We start from the raw sequence: 18014 nt of genomic DNA on the forward strand, positions 1-18014 counted from the left end.
ACAGGCGAAGCACTGGAGATAAAAGAAATAAAGAAGCGAGGGAAAGAGGGGAAAAAATGCATTTATGAGCTCTCCAACTAACAGCATGCAACTCTCATATTATTTTTCCTCCTTAGCCTTTGAAACAGAACAACGGCCCGGAGCCTTCTCGGCAGATGGACAATGTGCGTGCCTTAACCACTTAACAGCCATTAGCCTAATTCCACGTTCTGGAGCCAAATTAAATAATAAGTAAGAGGCTATGAAAAGCTGGTTTGGAGGCTGCGTTACTGCCTTTCACTTGATAACCTTCTCCTAAACAGATGCTCTCTCTCTACCCTATTAACCTTGTCTGAGAGCAGGGAGGGGGCTTGGGGGAAGCAAACAAGCCAGACTTTGGTGGGGAGGGGGGGTGAGGAGCTGGAGGGGCCAGATGTGGGGTCCTCCCTGTTTTGGAGGCTCCCCTTGTTTTTCATCCCCGATGCCCCAGCCCTGGAGGAGTCCCTGAGCAAAGAGCCCGTTCTGTGCTTGCATCCAGGTCATTTTAATGTGCCAAATGATTCATCTTGATCAGCGAGCCCATCTGTACCTGCTGGGCGAGGCTGCACCACCCGGAGCTGATTTTGTGGACAAATCTGCTTTACTTGGAGGAGAGGGGAGATGGTGCTGATAGACACGAAAGGGGAGGTGGTCACAGGGCTCAGTGCCTAATCCCTCCCTGTTTTTGGCTCAGGCAGGGCACAGGGGGGGCTGCTGCATCCTCCATCCTCGCTGTGCCACCCGCTCACCCTTTGCAATGAAGTCATTTTGCTGCTCTTTGCCTCCTTCCCCTCCCTGTGTTGAAATAGGTACACCAGTACTTGCCTAAGCTTTGGGAATTTGGGAATATTAGTTTGCAGGATGCTTTTGATGCTATTTTGGTGCTGGGAGGGTGAGGCATTTGCAGATGTGTGCAGAAAAGGTGTTACGTGTTTCTTTTGGGCTGCGAAAGATCTGGGAGTGGCTGCCCTATTTCATCACCCCCTCGTTAACTATTGCTGTGGGCTCTGCGTCTCAACTTTAGACCTTTCTAAGTTTTCAGGGGATTATAGATGACCCTGCAGCTATTTTTAGTGAAAGCTTTTATTTATTAAAAAGCCATCTTCCCTCATTAAAAAGATACATTGATGGGAAATAGATGAGCAGCTCTATCACTGGCGTCTGCCGTGTGAGCCCGGTGCCGCCAAGATCATGTGTTCTGTGCCCTCCCCCGATGCAAGAAATGTCTTTCCGTGGAGCCAAGCAAAATTTGGTGTGGGAACCAACCCAAACTTGGTGCATGAGCCGTCCCTCACCCCGTCTGCAGCATCCAAGGTCCTTGGATAGATGTGGGAAGGTGTGGTGCAGGATTTCCCGGAGGTCCTTGGTGCCAGCAGCAACTTGCCTTTCCTTCCCTGCTGGTTTCCCTCCCTCGTCTGAGTTGTCACACAGGCTCTGATTTCATATGCAAAATCCATCCTGTGACTGGCACAGGGATGGATAAAGCCGGGTTTCTTATAAACTTGCTTCATTTTGGTCCAAGTAGGAGTGAGCGATTTGCCGCCCGCGGTGCGGACGTTTGGAAAGGCTTTGTGCTGAGTGGATTTTCTGAGGTTCAGATGAGGATGAATCTCATTTTCCTGTGGCCTTTTCCTCCGTGGGGCACTCACAGAGTCTCTCTCCTGTACCTGGCTGCCTATCTGCACTAGACTTGCAGGTACTTAATGTCTTTGAGCCATCTGTTCCTCTGTCAGATTTAGTTAAAATTGGCCAAAGGCTTCGCGAATTATTGGGGAAGATTGTTAGACAGAGGTGTGCAAAGAGCACGATTGAATAAGCTCATCCCAGTAGGACTCAAGGCTAAAAATGTATCAGGGTATGTTGTTTGGAGACAAAGCAGCTTGGAAAATGGGATCCATATCCAACTTTTCCCCAGCACAAGATATATTAGACTTGAGGGGTTTTTTTGGTACGTAGAATCATGACATCCATGACGTTCTGAACATAGAATCATGACATCATGGATGTCATGATTCTATGTTCAGAATGTCATGGATGTTGGGATTCTGTGTTCATGGATGTCATGGTTCTATGGTTCTCTTTCATAGATGATTCTATGATTCTATGCCATGATTCTGTGTGTTCCCAGTCAGATCCATCTTAGCTTTGGGCATCCAGAAATTAATCTAAACTTGATCTAAGCAGGTCATGGGAAGAGAGGGACCAGTCCACCCCCCCAGAGTCCTGTCTCTTGTCATTGGCTGCAGGAGGACATGGGCTGAGGTGGCACGAAATGCATCTGTCAGAAGAGAGAAAAAGCAAAGGAACTGTCAAAAATCCCCTCAAAGGCTGGGTGGCTCTGGATCCATTAGCATTTCCCAGGAGTCCAGAAAAGCAGGAGCAATCTGGGCCACTTGCTCCTGTAACTGCAGGTGTCTGAGATGATGGATGTCTGTGTCTCAGCATGGTTGTCCAGTCCCCCTTTATAGTCACTGGAGAGCAATGGGCCTTTTGAGGGTGAATTCACCCCAGTCTAAGGCAGATGTTTAGAACAGGGCAGACAGATTGTGTCCTGGTAGGGCCTTTTTCTCTCCATTTGCTATAAAACGGGGTCCAAATGGCTCAGCTTTGGATAGCAAGGTGATAAATCCCAACCCAAGCATCGAGAGGAAGCCATGGGATCAAAATAGGAAATATCTAACATTGATCAGGTGTATCAGAGCCAGGCCAGGGTGCTGAGCAGCAGGAAAGCACGTGGTGCTGCACCAAGCAGAAACAGGGGGGGGTTTTTTTTGGTGATTTTTTTTTTTCTCCATCCTTTTATGTCTCATCCCTCTTAACTTCCAGGAGACTCAGCAGAGCAATTCTGCGTGTGGCTTGTCATTAGGTGCCTCACCCAGCAACCTGCAAGTTCATTAGTATTCTTTTTAGTGCTAACAAAATGTCTGAGCTGCATCTTTTCTGCATGAGAGGCTGAAACAGAGGCAGTAAAGGGAAAAACCCGACTCCAGCTCTACAGAGACCACCCAGAGCGGGTCCCTTCTGCCAGCAAAGCACTGCTCGTCTCAACGTGGCAAAACCACGGGGGTACAATAAAAAAACAAACAAAACAACCCCAAAAGTGGCTAGAAAGAGAATTTTAGCTTTATAATTGCATCTGCAGTGGGGTCTCTGCCAACGTGGCAGTTTGAGCGTGAGGATCTTCCAGGAGGGAGTGAACATCTGCAGGTGGAGGGTGAGGTTTGGGAGGTTCCTGTTTCTCCTGCCCTGTAGGAACTGCCTGGCTCTGCTAAATTTGTTGGATAACGTGGGTCCAAAACCTGTTGCAGGCTGGAGTGGGGAGTGGGAAGAAGGGCTGTGGCTGTGCCCTGGCTGCCTGAGAGCCTTTCATTGATTTTTCCTTTTCTTCAATGGAAACAGAACTGACATCCATTAACCAGCCTCCCAGCCTCTCCAGAGCCGGGGGTGGAGGCAGCAAAACCTTTATTGCTAATTTTTTTTTTTTTTCCTTTTCTCTTAGGTTTGTGTGTTTCTCTCCAGCCTCCCTTTGCTAAAGTTCAGCACCTCTGGCTGGGAGAGGCAAAGAAATGGGTCCAAATAATGAGAATAAATAGGATTAGAAGGGTTATGAAACAGGTGCATTAAAATGGCTAGGTGAAATATTCCTAATGCTTTGGGAAGGTGGAATGGAATAAATGAATGAATGAGTGTATGGACCCTTTCACAGAAGTGTTGGGGCTGACAGATAGTTTGAAGGTATGAAAAAAATATTTTTTTTTTTTTTCAAAATGAAAAACATCGATGGAATTTTTGGTTGAAATTCCCAAATGTTGTTAAGAAAGGTAGAGGAAACATAATAATGAATAATTATGTCCAGGAAACATTCATCAAGTAACAGTGTAGCTAAAAGTGAGTGGATATGCAATAACCAAATGTAAGAAAGGGCATCGGTGTTAGGATGATTCCCCACAGTTTGAGGAATAGGAGGTGGAAAAAAAGCTCCCCTAATCCCCCCAGTGTGTTCCCCACAGTGTTTTGGGAGCCCCTGCATTTATTTACCCAGCTCAGACACCCACAGATAACACTGTGAAATATCCAGGGGGGAGATGGATGGCAGAAACCATCTCCTCTGCCTGTGTGTGGCAGCTCTGATGCTTTTGCTCCCTTAGGGGTGGAGCAGGGCCAGGCTGCCAACAGTGAGGTCCAGGGTGAGCTTTTGGGGTGTTAGCAGGCTCTGGGAAATGGGAACTGCTCCTGTCAAAAGGGTTTCAATCCCCTCAGTGGAACAGAGGCTGCAAGGATGAGGGGTTTGAGTCAACAAGAGCCAGGACTTCACCACAAAGGTGCCTGAGATGCTTCATCACCAGCTCTGTTTGCATCCTCCCTATCCCCTGGGAATTATCCCAAATCTCTGTGCAGTTGTTCAGGAAAAAAAAAAAAAACAAACAAACAAGAAAAACCAGCAAATTTTCTTTTCTCAGAACCTGTGGCAGGTGAAGAGAGCAAAACCCATTTATGGTTGAAAACAGCCTTTTTAATTTCAAGCTTTGCAAAATAACCAATGTATATTTAGCTTTGCATCTCTCTATATGAAGTAGATTTATGAACCTTATGTATATTTTATCCCTGCACATTTGATCTCAGACAATTCATGTCTCCTGAGTTCTGAGCAGGATTTTTTTTTTTCCCTCGGCATTTTCTTTATTTACTTCTTTCCACCCCCCCTTACTTTTGGTGTGTTTGTTCCTCATCGCTGTCACTGCACAGCTCTTCAATAACCGTGTTTTGTATTCAGTTGCAGAGTTTTCTTTGGGGGGTTGGTTTTTAATATACTGTTTATGAAGAAGCCTGATTTTTGGGAGCGATGTATGTTTGCACCAGAAGGTTTCTGCAGCGAAAGGGAAGGCGTAAGAAAAAACAAAGCAACAAGGGGGAGGGGGGCAAAAAAGAGATTGTTTGGTCTTTTTGACCAGTGAACACTGCAGAAATACCTTTGACATTTTCCCAGGCTTATTAGACAGGTCTCGAGCTGACTCAGGTACCCAGTTTCCAAATGTCTCTGCCCGGACCAGACCTCAGCTGCTGATTTAATGGCAAACCTCTTGTTGCTCACCCGGCCGTGCAGCTCCATTCCCTGCTGGAAAAACAGCCTAGGCTCTGGATTTTAATGAAGGAGTTGTTAATGCTGTGGTGGATGGAAAGTTTCCTGCTTTATTAGGGAAAGACAGGAGCTTTCTCACTCCCTCACTCATCCCCGTGTGCTTGGAAGATGCTCACAGTCCCCATGCTCATCGATCCTGCTCCAATTCTGGATGTTGGTGCAGGGAAGTTAATTAATTCCATCAGAGAATCTCTCCTGGAGATCAGGATCCTGCCAGGATGTGGTGTCCTTGGCTTTCTGGGTGCTTTTTTGGAGTTTACCTCACCCTCGCAGCTACTGCAGCAGTCAGTGGGACATGCTGTTGTAGCCAGTGCGGGGCCAATGGGAGCACTGGGAGTGAATGTCTTGAGCTGGGAAAAATTCAGATGCTGGAAATGGAGGCACTGGGAGCTGTGGGCTTCGTGCTTGATTGCTTTCCTGATTGGTACTATTTAAAAAAAAAAATGCGTTAGAGAAAGAATGTTTGATTTCCAGAGTGCCTGGGTGCCGACACTGTCTCTGTTTGTTTTCCTTCCTTTAGCAGAAACCTTGTAAAATTTTTATGAAGCATTAATGGAACAGAGATTTCTTTTTCCTCAAGCAAATTTCCCGAGGTGAAGGTAACCCCCACAAGTCCAGCCCAGTTTCTTACTCTGGAGAAATGTAGGACAAGGAGTCCTTTGGGGTAGTTCCCAGATGTAGGGAATCCCTGATGCAGGTACTTCCCACAAGGGAAGGATGGAGGGGAGTAGGAAGGGAAGGAAGGATCTCTTCTCATCTTGGTGTGTGTGTGGGGATGTGGTGCTTGGCCCTGGAAGGGGAGAAGCTGCTGGCAAGGATGGATTGAGGAAGTGGAGGGAGGCAGATGTGGATGTTCAGCTCAGTGTCATGAACTACCCCTGAAAGTGAGATTCACCTCTCAGTTCATGGGGAAGGATGTTTCAAGGTTAGTGAACATAAAGGAGAGGAAAAAAAAAACCCAGATGTAACATCCTAGCCATCCCCACCTGGCTCTCCCTTCCACATGCTGGGAATGTGCTTGAAGGCAATAACTTCGTCAGAAGTGATGGATAAGAGGCTTTTTCCACTTGTATTTTTTTTTTATTTTGCTTAAATCTTCTGTGCTGGATGCTGTCAGTCTCCCTTGGAGGAGGAAGGCTAAGCTGGAATCAGAGCAAAAATTCAGAGGTTGTGGTTTCTTTGCCCGGCTCTGCCAAGGATTTCCAGCAGGACTGATGGTGGAGAGCTCATTTTACAACAGCGCCTCAAGCCATATCCCTTCAAGAGTTAGCTGGGTAAGGAGAGCAAACAAGCCCTGGCAGCAGCCCTGCAGAAAAGCATGGAAAACATCCAGCTCTGAGGAGCTTAATGGGAAGTTATTAGCTGGAATATCCTCCTTATTGTGGAGGCCGGGCTGCCTTATCATCCTGACAGCCCCGAGTAATTGATGTCCCTTCAGCAGGAAGGTGAGCAGAGGAGTTGGTGGTGTGGTGGGAGCCTCTGCTCTGCTTGACCTTCCCGTTGATGTAAGACCGTGGGAGCAGCTCCAGGAGGTGGGCACAAGGCACTGGGTGTGGGTAGTGGGGGATGAACAGAGGGCAGCTGAGGACAGTGATGTGTCACTTGTGGTGACGTTCAGAGCCATTTAGTCCCGTGTTGAAGCCTGGGCTCAAGTCCCGTGGCAGAGCAGGGGGGAATGTTTTGGCATCCCTAGTGTCGCTCAGATTTCGGGAGGAAGTCTGTGGGGTTCTTACTTACTTTACAAAATCAATGGAGTTCACTACCTTGGGAAATTTAGAGCCTGGGCACGGATGAGTTAATTATGGGTTAAAGAATATTTGCTGATACTACCATGATGCCAAGAGCACCTGGGGAGGGCTGGCAGGGGCTGCTTTACCTGCTGCTTGGGGCTTCTTTCCAAAGAAAGTTCCACAGGCTGCTACAGAAATGGTCAAGATTTGTGTCTGTGGCACTGGAGGGGCTTTCCCATCCCCAGGGCTTCCTTTGGTGGGAGGAATTGGAAACAAATGCCTCGAGTGTTAACTCTTTCTGTGCTGGTCCCCATAAGGCTCTTTGTTAAGCTACCCTGCCTGATACATTTTTTTTTCTGAACTTTCTTGAAATATGCAGTAGCAATCAAGGCAATTAACTGTAATTGCAGAGAGACTACCTTGTGAAGGCGGGACGCAGAAATAGGCAGGTAATTACAACGAGTTATAAATGGATGGTTATTTACATCAGGAGTGATGCACAGGGATTTAGGTGTCGGAAGTGGGAGCTGCTGGCTGCAGCAGAGGACAGTTGTCAGGGGTCATTCCTGTGGGATCCTTGTGTGCCCAAGCACCTCTCGGGTGCTCATCCTCTTCCTCTGCCACAGGGAATGTGGACCCACCACCTCGGGATCATTAGCAAGCTGTTGAGGTCTTTGAGAGCGCTCCACTGTCTTCAAATAAAATGAAAGGGTTATTTAATTAGCCACTTCTCTGAAGAGACGTGGACTTTGAGGGCGAGCTGTTAGGTCTGATCTCTGAGCTGAGCGATGCGTTGCTGGCATCCTGCTGCTGAGTGACTCGGGGTGGGCTCATGGTGAGTGGCTGCACCCTCCAGAAGGAGCAGCACCCTGGGTTGCCCCACTGCTCATCTGGCTGGTAGCCTGTTCTTGGCTGTGATGTCCTGACCCCTCACAGTTGCAGTCACCTTCCTCTTAATGGGAAGAAAACGTGCCTTTTAGATCTTCTTTCCCTTGGGGTGGGAAACCTGAGCTACCTCTCCGTGCTAGCCGTGCTTTAGGAGCATCATGTAGCTGCTACGAGGGTCAGCCACGTGCGAGCAGCTCCTTGCTGTGCTTTTCTGGGGCTGGCAGGGACCTCGTGTCACCCCGCTGCCACTTCTCTCCGGAGGAGCGCTTTGTAGGCATCGTGCTCGGCGCTGAAATGATATTTTAAGCTAGATTTGAAAAAGGCTGTTAGGAGTCAAGGAGGATGCCTTTCCTGTAGTAGGAACTAGCATCCTGGGAGAGCAGCCACTCAGAGGAGCAGCTCTGGGAGTCGGTCTCGTTTCAGGAGACAAGGACAAGCTGCTTTGGTGGCAGGACATCTTGTGAGTTGTGTAGATTTCCTGGCCCTGCTCTCCCCAGAGAGGTTTAAAACTTTTAGTGCCCTCTTGCTTGGATGTACTTACTTAGCAACAAAGAGGTTTCAATTATTTAAAGGTACGGGAAGACATGAAAACCATTAGGAAGGGACTCGGTGCCCCCCGGAGATGCTGCTGGGTTCTCCTTCAGCTCTCAGGACTAGCTGCAAACCCCAGCACTGACACAGGGGATGAAATGAAGAACAGATGAAAACCACCTTGGTGTAAAGTTTTGAGTTGTTTTTCAAGACCCCAGAGTTTTGATTTGGAATGGGTTGGCAATGAGGGGCTGCTTGGTGTGACCCCCCCCCAAAAAAAGGAGAGCGTGAAAACCCGTGCAAGGTGGGCTGATACAAAGAGGTGACCAGGCAACAGGGTGCAGAAGGTGAAGGTATGGTATCACCTGTGTTTGTTGCTCCTTGAGCTGAGGTAGGACTTGATGCCTTGAGGACAGTCAGTCCAGCACCTTTAGTGATGCGATGCACGATGAGGAAGAGCGTGGATGGGATGGAATTCTTCCCAGCCCCACTGTACCATGTGGGTCTGAGGGTGACCTGAGCATGAGGAAAGGCTCACTCTGATGGCTGGGGGAGTTTAGGGCACGCTGCTTTCCAGCCCAGCCTCAGGAAAGCCTGGCTGCCACGGCAGAACTCTCTGCCTCTCACACCAAAGCTGTGATTAGCTCAGTCACAGAGCTGGGATATGACTGGACATCAGTGTGTGCTCTCCACAGAGCATGGTGGGTTTGTTGTCCTCAGGACAGGTCACCCTGCTGCAGTGAGCTGAACCCAAAGTTCATGTTCCATGTTCATGGTCATGTTCCAGAGTGTTGGGTTTTATTTATACCACCTGGCAGAGGCGGTACCTTTAGTGCCTTCCAGGCTTCACCACTGTTGTTTTCTAAGTTCTTCCTTAGTGGCTTTCTGTGCCTGTCCTAAATTGCCATTCAGGTTGTTAAACTCTGAGATTTCACACCAGAGGTGTCTGTGCTTTACTGCTGGGTACAGCAACTCATTTATTACCTTGTGGTGTTGGATCCGACACGACAGAAGGTGACACGCAAATAGCAAATGGATTTAATTACAATTTTAACCAAATTTAAGCTATGGAGAACAGAGATACAGAGCAGGGAACTCCCTGGCTGGGCTGAGGACACGTGAGGTGGGTACAGTGGGTGACCAGCAGGTCTTCTCCAACTGCAGAATCTCTTCTTCACGCAGAGCAAGTACGTTTGATTTATTACAACTGCGAGTGAAAGTGGTACCGGAGCATAGGAGAATGAAAAACATGCGTGGCATGTATATGATACAGAATAACTAATCTTTCCTGACATTTACTGTCAATCTTGGGTAAGGAGAAGATAACTAACTCTGCCTCTCATGTTCTGTGGTGTGCAGTCTTCAGTCATGAAGATAAATGCCGGGCCATGGGCTGTCCTTACGTACAGCCAAATCCTGGTAGGCAGCAAGGTTTCAACAGATTGCTGTGCCCGAAGGTGAATCTTTGTGGAGCCCAGAAAACACGTCCAAAACCCTGGAGACTTTGTGTGAGAAGGTTTTGGTCCCAAAAGAGGGACCCAAAGTGTCTCCTGCGCCGAGAGCTGCCATGGTGGCCTTGGTGGTGATGCCCCCGTGAGTGAGATGGAGCTTGGAGGAAGCCCTTGTGCTGCTGTGACTTCCCTGAAGGTGTTTATGTCCCACATGGATCTGCTCTTATAGTCTGTGGGACGTGGAATCTCTTCCCGTGGCAGCAGGACCAAAATCCACACCCGTTTTTCCCGAAGAAGTAATAATGCCTTTTTAGGTCATCTCAAATCCCATCCCCATTCATACCAGAACTCTCAAGTTGTTCAGAGGAAGGGGAAAGCATGGAAAAAAAAGCCAAAAATGGCTTTTTATTTTTGAGTGTGTCATTTGAATTAGGGGATTGAGGGGGGGGGAGGACAAACACGCAGCCCTTGCTTTAATTTGAACTGCTCAACTCAGGGTTATTTTGGAAGGAGGGTGAAGTGGAGGAGGTTCAAGTTCAGTCACAAGGTGGGAAAATGTATTTTGGGGCTCATCTGAAGAGATTGAGTTTTCTTTTGTGTGGGGGTGAAGGAAGCATCTATCCAGCTATAATCTCCCTGGAAAAAGAGCTGGAGAAGGAACACAAAGAGCGGAGTGGAAAAAGCAGGGATGTGCTCCTGTTAATGGCACAGGGAAGGAGCATGGCTTGGGAATCTGCTTGTGGGTATTTACAAACTCTATTTCCCTCATAGAGGTGCTTGCAAGGGCAGAGTTAGCAGCAAATTATTAATAATGAATAACAGTAGGATGGTAAAATGTGTACTTAAATATCCTGTGTCGTTCAGTGCATCTCCTCAAGCTTTACAGAGGAAAAATTGTGTGAGAAGGGTAAATATGAGACAGGGAGGAACTGGTAGGGAGATGAGACGGAGATCAGGAGGTTCATCTTTTTCCTCTTCTTGTCCTTTTTTTCCCCCTTGGCTTATATATTAAAATTCCCAGTTAACCAGGCGCTGTTTAGGGCTGGCTGAGATTGGTAATTTCTGAAGGCAGAATAAGTCCAGGCAGGGGGAAAAAGTGGAGGGAAAGGTCATGTAACGTTCCTGTCATACCAAATCTGCTGGGGAGGGGGGAGGGAGCGGGGCTATCTCCTTGTGAGCTGCAAATAGAGCTGTTAGTGCGCCATCAGATAGGGCCGGACATCGATAGCGCTGTATCAATGGGATAAAGATAAATGGGAAGATAAGAGAGTCGGGTTTGCCTTGAAATCCACTTGTGGTTACCAAAAGGCTTTGTCTTCCCGTTGATTTCTTCATCCCGCTCCTGTGGTAAATGCCAAGGCTTGAAATCTTATTTATGGTGACGCTAATGAAAAAATGTCCAACAGAGCCAGTGCTTCACCCAAAGGATATGAAGATCTTCTGTGCTGTCTTAATTAAGTGAGGTAACGGGGAGACTTCTGAAGCCACCCAGCAGTGGTTGAATGGCTAATTCTCTCCAGCATTGAATTGAAAATTAGGAACATTTAATAAGCGGGGTTAGGTGCCCCCTGAGTTACGGGTTTCAGCAAGATACAGTTAAGCTCAGTCTTTCTGCCTGTTTTTGAAAGTCTGACTCATCTTTCCCAGCACTTCTCTGGCAGCTGTGAGGGCATGAAACTTTTTTAGATCGGAGATAAGATTCATGCCGTAATCACATGATTCGGGGAGCTGGCGCTTTAAGGGACGGGGAGTGCTAAAAATAACCAGAATTGGTGACAAGATAGTAGCAATTTTGGCTTTTTCTACCGTGAAGGGCTGGTTGCCAGCTCTAGGGAAAGGAGTCAAGGGTTTCACTCTGCTGTGGGGCTCCAAAATGTCATTGCTCCTGTGATAATATGGGATAATAAAAAATAAAAATAATAATAATAAAAAAAAAAAAAAAAAAGGAAAGGATAGGAAGGAGCAAAGATAGAATGGAAGTAAGAGCAAGGAGTGAGAAGATTGGAAAGGGGTAAATATTGCAAAATAAAAAAAAGGGGGGGAAGAGAATCAGGGTACATATTGAACTAGTGCCTCACTGGCTTGAATGGCATTGGAGGAAGACAAAAGGAGTGAGGCAGAGTGAGAAGCACAATGACTTTAATTTGTAGGCAGAGACTGTTAAGAGAGAGAAAAAAAAGAAAAAAAAAAAGGTGATTTGGGTTCTTTTATTCATTACTAACCATAAAAGGCCCAGACTGTGTTGCCAGTGGCTTTAAAATCCAGGATCCTATTAAACCTTCCTTGATAGTAACTCAGCACTTGGAAACGGAGTTAAAGAAGGAGCAGGCGAGAGGGAGGAGGGATGGGGGAGCTGGATGAATCCAGGGGAGACTTAGTGTGAGAATCTCACCTTTTTCCTGGCTGTGTTTTTTGGGGATCAAGTGGCCTGTTTGCCTGGAGAAGACTGGCAGCATCCCGATGCCCCTTGCAAAGGGATCGCCCCAGCTGCTGCTCCCCAGAAAAGGGCACTGCACCCTATTCCCAGGTATTAAATCAGGCTTTATTCCTGCTGCTCACAAACCAGCTGCAGCTCAGGGGAGGCTGCATGGAATGCGAGATGAGATGGGAGAGATCAGCAGGTAAATGCGATGGATAAAGCCAGCAGCGAAAAGTTCCTTGGATTAAGTCCCTGTGTGACAAATAGCAGATGTGTTGCTGCCTAGGCAGGTGTTGACACCAGGGTGGGGTGAGGCAGGGGCTGGATCAGACTGGGACAGTCCCCAGGTGGGACTGGGAGTGTACTGGGAGAAATGGTAAATCCCTGCATTTTTGTCACCCGTGGTCCCTGCACACCCCCAGGGGCTGCCCTTCCCTGTTTTCCACTGCAAGGCCTCTCTGCCAACCTCACACCCTGCTCCCAGCTCCGGGAGAGCTGTAATTAAAAGAGCTGTTCCCCAAGACCCGACGACTTATCGATTGTGTGCGTGCGGGCGAGCGCTCGCTCCCTGCTCCTCGGGGAAACAGGAGAAACCATTCCTTTAAAGGCAGACTCGCAGCTGACATGCAGGTCTGGGCCACGCCACGTCCTCAGCTCCCTGTGACACGAGTGGAGCAGTGCAGCCAGGCGAGGAAATAGCTCCCAAGGGAGATGCTTGTTGGAGGGGGATCTCAATTCCTCAAGGATTTTCCTTTCCTGCCGGAGTTCTGGTTGAGAGGCAGAGATGCTGTATCACTCCGTATCTCCTACTGAGGGTCTCCAAGCAGGGAACAACAGGTTTGGCGAGCCTGATAGAGATGTCACTTGGCTGGGAAAGAGGGAGAAGGGAACAGGGCTAAGCATCCCTTCTGTGAGCCGACACGGAGAATAGGGAGAGGCTCGGGGAGCTGCTGCGCTTTGCTCCGGTTCGTGAAGTGGGTAATCAGCCCTTCTTTATGAAGTCAGACTCCAACCTCTTTGAATTTCACCCCGTGTTCCCCCTGTTGTGGAATGGAGTCAGCTGATAAAGGTCTTATCTGGTCACTGTGCTCCAGGGAGTCGGTGCTGCCGGAGGAGCGTGGCTGTGACCGGAGCCTCGTTGGGAATGCAGTGTGCAGAGCGTGGCGAGGGGGGGGATGGAGGGTGACAAGTCACCGAGTGACAGCCAACAGCATGAGGTGACAACCCTGCTGAAGTAGCCAAGAGGGATGGTGCAGGGAAATGTGGGTTGCAGTGAACCCCTTTCCCCCCCGTGGAATTTGGGGGCTGCCTCCTCATAGCTGCACCTTTGCCTCTCCCAGAGGGATCTGGAGCGTTTGCAGATTGTTTGCTTTGTAAGAGAAGTGACAAATTGCAGGATTAACCAGAAAGAGGGGCTTCTGTCATCGCTTTCCCTCCTCGTGGAAATCCAGAGGATCCTGCGTAGTAACTTATCAGTCAAGCAGAGGAGTAAGGTGGTTAATGGAGGAAAAATACTCCTCTCTGTGCCTTGTCTGGGAGAGACTCGACAGCTTCATGCTTAGCTATCAATTTGAGTAGTAGAAGGAGACACTGGCAGCTTTGCATGTCTGTGGTGAGCAAAACATCAGGGTGGGCGGATTTGGGCATTTGAATACCTGGAATAAACCCTATTCCAGAATAGAGGGATCCTCGGGAACTTTTCCTTCCTTGGTATTATAAGGGGAAGAAAAAAAAAAAAATCCTCTCGTCCACAAGGTCTCACCCTAAATCAGGCATTTCTGAAGGGGCTGAAAGGAGAGGAAGGAATCTCATTAGCCACCCTTTGGAAGCTTAATTTCAGTCTAGCCTGCCAAGGTGCCGTTGCTCCTCGGATAGGAAGTGCTGGAGAGCTCCAACAGCAGCTTTCCGTGTTCAGCCCAGCCTCAGAGAATACCCTTAAGTACTATTTGAGGATTTGGCCTGCTGGAACTGGGCAAGCTACAAGATCCAGATATTGTTGTACTTGGCAAGAGCACTGTGCTCTTGCAGGGGGGAAAGACTTTGCCCTTTGCTAAAGCTTTGAACAAACTTCCATTAGGAATTAAGCAGAGTCCTCTGCAGTTCAGCACTCCCTCACAGCAATCTGGGATGGCTTCCTTCGTGTTTGCCCTGCTTAGCTCATGGAATTCTGCAGAGCATCCATTTTCCTGGAAAGCTTTGTGTCCATCTGCTCGATTGACTTTGGTAATGGAGTTAAGACCCCCCCTGCCTGCTTCCTGAGCCAGGGCAAGGAGATTATCCCTCTGATATCATTCAAGGAAACCCTCAGCTCCCAGCTGGCTCAGGGAGTTGCTGGGTGATAGAATTCACTCCAGAGACAAAAAACCTGGTCAGTCTGGCTCGAGATGGAGCTCCTGCAGTTGGAGATGATGATGGAACAGAGGTTTAAACAAGTCCACCAAAGCTTTTCTCATTTTCTCTCAATTTTGGGCTGAATGAGCTTTTTTGTTAAGGATACTGGTCTGTGGAGAGGTTTAGGGAGATGAAGTGTCTTTTTACAGTTGGTGGAGCTGAACCAATGTGCAGGGCCTTTATGCTTCTCTTGGGCTTAAAACCTCTGTTTTTCCATCACCTGTCTTGTAGGTTTAGACATTGTGGGGATGGGACGTGGAGAAAACTCCAGGTATTGAGTGTTGAGGAGGTGGGGGAGTGATTGGCAACATCCCCTTTCCAAAGGGTGTCCTGCAGCTCCGAGCAATGCCAGCCAAAAGCTTCCCATCACACCGTTTGCCATAGAAAATATTCCATGAGGACTTCTACTCTGTAAAAAAAAAAAACACCTTCCTAACAACAAAACCAAAAAAAAAAAAAAAAAAAAAAAAAAAAAAAAAAAAAAAAAAAAAAAAAAAAGAAATACAAAACCAGAGAGACAAAAGAAACAGATATTGATTTTTAGTTTGGATCCTTCCAGAGAGGAGTCTGTGCAATCACATGGTCCCTGTCTGTCTGCCTTCCCCACTCCTACCCCTCTGTAGTTTTTGAGCCCTTTGGCCAATTCCTGGCCAATTTCTACCCAATTTGACAGAAGGGAAGAGGTCTCAGAGATATTAAATTTCTATAAATTTCATTAAAAGAGGTGGCTGGGTAGGAGAGACCAGCTATTACAGCAGCCCCACGAGACCGGGGCTCCAGCATATGCAGAGCTTTTGTTAGACATCACACAGCAGCTGAGGAGAAAGATTTTTCTGTACAAGCAATTCCAGGGGGGAAAAAAAAAAAAAAAGAAAACATCTTTGACCAGCCCTTGCACCTTCCCAGCCGTGGGGGAACGTGGCTGGAGAGCCCTTGGAGGCCGTGTTCCATTTGTTCCGCTGCCTGTCGATGGCTTGTTCGTTCCGAAATGAACTTGTAAGGCCTGGAAACAGGTCACGAGTGGGATGGAGGAAACATTCCGGCCTCGTTCCGTCGTCTCCACGCCAGAATAAATTCCAGCCAGCGAGATCTGCCTGATTTCTTCCCCCACCCCAGCACTCCCTGAGTTTTTTATTGGTTTTTTTTTTTTTTTTTCTCCTCGGCTAAAAACGCTGAGCTCCAAATTGGGAATTGGTTCCGAGCGCGCCCGGCGGGGAGAGGGATGCGGAGGGGTGGGAGGAGGCAGCTGGGAAGGCCAACCGAAAGCTCGGCGTTATTAAGATTTTTTAAGATATACAGTTTTGATAAAAGCTTGCAAGTAGCAAATTTGCTATCAAGCCTAATGTAGCATGGCAGATTTTGTCTGAGCTAGCAAAGGATCACATTTGCAGCTCCTCTGAGGCGGGGAAGTGGGCTCAATAGGCTATTTTCCACATCCATGCTCTGTTCCTAAAAAAAAAAAAGAAAAAAAAAAAAAAGGGAGGGGGAAGCAGGGAGATGGAAAGGAAAATAAAGACAGTTTCTCTTTTTCCGCTTTACTCTGATTTTGCATGTGTTTGCCCTGAATGTTAATAGTCAATAACCTGCGCGCTCAACTCCGGTTTTACCGTGGGATTTGTGTTTTGCTGGGTCTGCAGAGTTGCTTAGGAACACTTCCAGACGGATTGCAGGATTTTGGCAAGTCTGGCATGTTCCCAATCTGTTGGCATTTTCATTTTGACCCTTTCTCCATGGAATTAATACTCCTCTGCATCTTCCTGCGCTGCGCTGAAGCTGCAAGGCAGCCCGAGGGCTGGGGGAAAGGTGGAGGCAGCATGAAATAGCCATGAAAAAAGTTGAGTTTGTTTGCTAGTGATATTAATCAGGGCCTGACTTCTGCCATCTGAGGTTGGGTTAAGGATTATATTCCAAAATGAGGGTTTTGGGGGAGAGATGTTAGTTTGGCAGTCCCACCATCAGCCAGGGCTGATACAGAGTCAGACTATTTATAAGAGCATGGAGTGACAGGATAAGGGAAATGGCTTTAAACTGCCAGAGGGCTGGGTTAGATGGGATGTTAGGATGAAATTCTTCCCTATGAGGGTGAGGAGGCCCTGGCACAGGTTGCCCAGAGAAGCTGTGGCTGCCCCATCCCTGGAAGTGTTCAGGGCCAGGTTGGAGGTGCTTGAAGCACCCTGGGCTAGTGGAAGGTGTCCCTGCCCATGGCAGGGGGTGGAACACAATGGTCCTTAAGGTCCTTTCCAACCCAAACCAGTCTGTGATGATCTATGGCTGTCACTGGATTCCCATGAAAAAATTCCACCTGGATGACAAAGTCACCCAGCTTCAGCTCTGAATTTGGGCAGATTGTTTGCACGCTGACCATAGTTCTCCCCATTCCATTTTGTATTCGACCAGTCTTGCCAGCTCAAAATTTTTGGTTTGTAGTTCAATAAGAAATGCTGCAAAGCCACTACCTGAGCACCAGCTTGGCCTGTCTGTCACTGAATGAGACCCAGCTGGGGATGGGATTCCTCACTTGCCTTCTCACAGCAATAAAACACATATTTAGACATGGCCTGGAGGAGCCTGGATGTTTTCCTGTGCTGATATACTCACATTTTTCTCATGCATGAAGCCACTCTTCTTATTTTAAGAGACTGTGGCGTATTTTCCTGCTCAGGAGAGCATGGGGAGATGGCTTATTTTTTTATGGGATCAGGCATGTGTTTTGCTAATGCTCTCTGAGATGTGCTACTGGTTTTATATGCATCATTTACTGTCATTCTGTGGCTTAGTGACCCAATGTGCTTCTGCTCTGGCTCCCAGCACCAAACCCGAGCATCCTGCAGCCTCTGGATCCTGTATTATCCTTTTTGCTTTTCTTTCCCCCCCATTTCTTGATGACATTTGGTACCTCGTGCAGTTTATTAATGCTGCTTTGTCACTTCCTGCCTGATGGGTTTTCTTTCTGCTTCCCTGCCGCATCCCTAATCTTCCAGTCTTGGCTTCATTTAAGGGGGGGGGGGGGGGGGGGGAGGAAATCAAAACCCTGCTGCTTCTGCTAAATCAAGTGGTGTTTGTGTTGGGAAATGAGAGAGTGTGATGCCATCAAACTCACTTATTCTAAAGCTCAGCTAGGTTTGCAAATCGTGTTATGTGGAGCCAGGGAACTCGTGGCTTGGCAGAACAGGCCTGTGACAGGGGGGTAACTGCTTATTACCCCCCATATTTTAGGAAAAATATGGGTTTGTCTTTCTGAGGGAGATGCTGAGCCCCTGTGGTGCTGCCCCTCATCGTCCCCAGCAGCAGAGCTGAGCCAGGGTGACGTCCCCCCGGGGCTTCCCTGAATTCAGCCACCAGCTCTTGTAAATGTACAGGACCATTTAGGCTTTTAAGACATCTGAGGTCACTTTTCATCGCTGGCTGGGCCGCTGCACAGTTTTACAGGGTCATAAAAGCCCTGA

At 48.0% G+C, this 18014-nt stretch overlaps 1 protein-coding gene across 5 annotated transcripts in view; it reads left to right on the top strand.

Annotated features, from left to right (window-relative positions):
* Nucleotides 1-18014, top strand: part of LOC114061891 (protein CEPU-1) — a 339159-nt gene that overhangs the window by 218478 nt on the left and 102667 nt on the right. The window contains exon 1 of one of the 5 annotated variants that reach the window (XM_027892805.1): nucleotides 11712-11769. The exons of the other annotated variants lie outside the window; for them this stretch is intronic. Coding sequence (XP_027748606.1) covers nucleotides 11732-11769 — 38 coding nt within the window. The 5' untranslated portion in view covers nucleotides 11712-11731. Of the gene's footprint in view, nucleotides 1-11711; nucleotides 11770-18014 lie in introns of those variants that run through there. 5 annotated transcript variants of the gene reach the window in all.

This window comes from Empidonax traillii, unplaced genomic scaffold (genome assembly GCF_003031625.1).
Source record: "Empidonax traillii isolate 1590-97213 ecotype Southwest subspecies unplaced genomic scaffold, ASM303162v1 scaffold369:size587591, whole genome shotgun sequence".
Classification (NCBI taxonomy): Eukaryota; Metazoa; Chordata; class Aves; order Passeriformes; family Tyrannidae; genus Empidonax; species Empidonax traillii.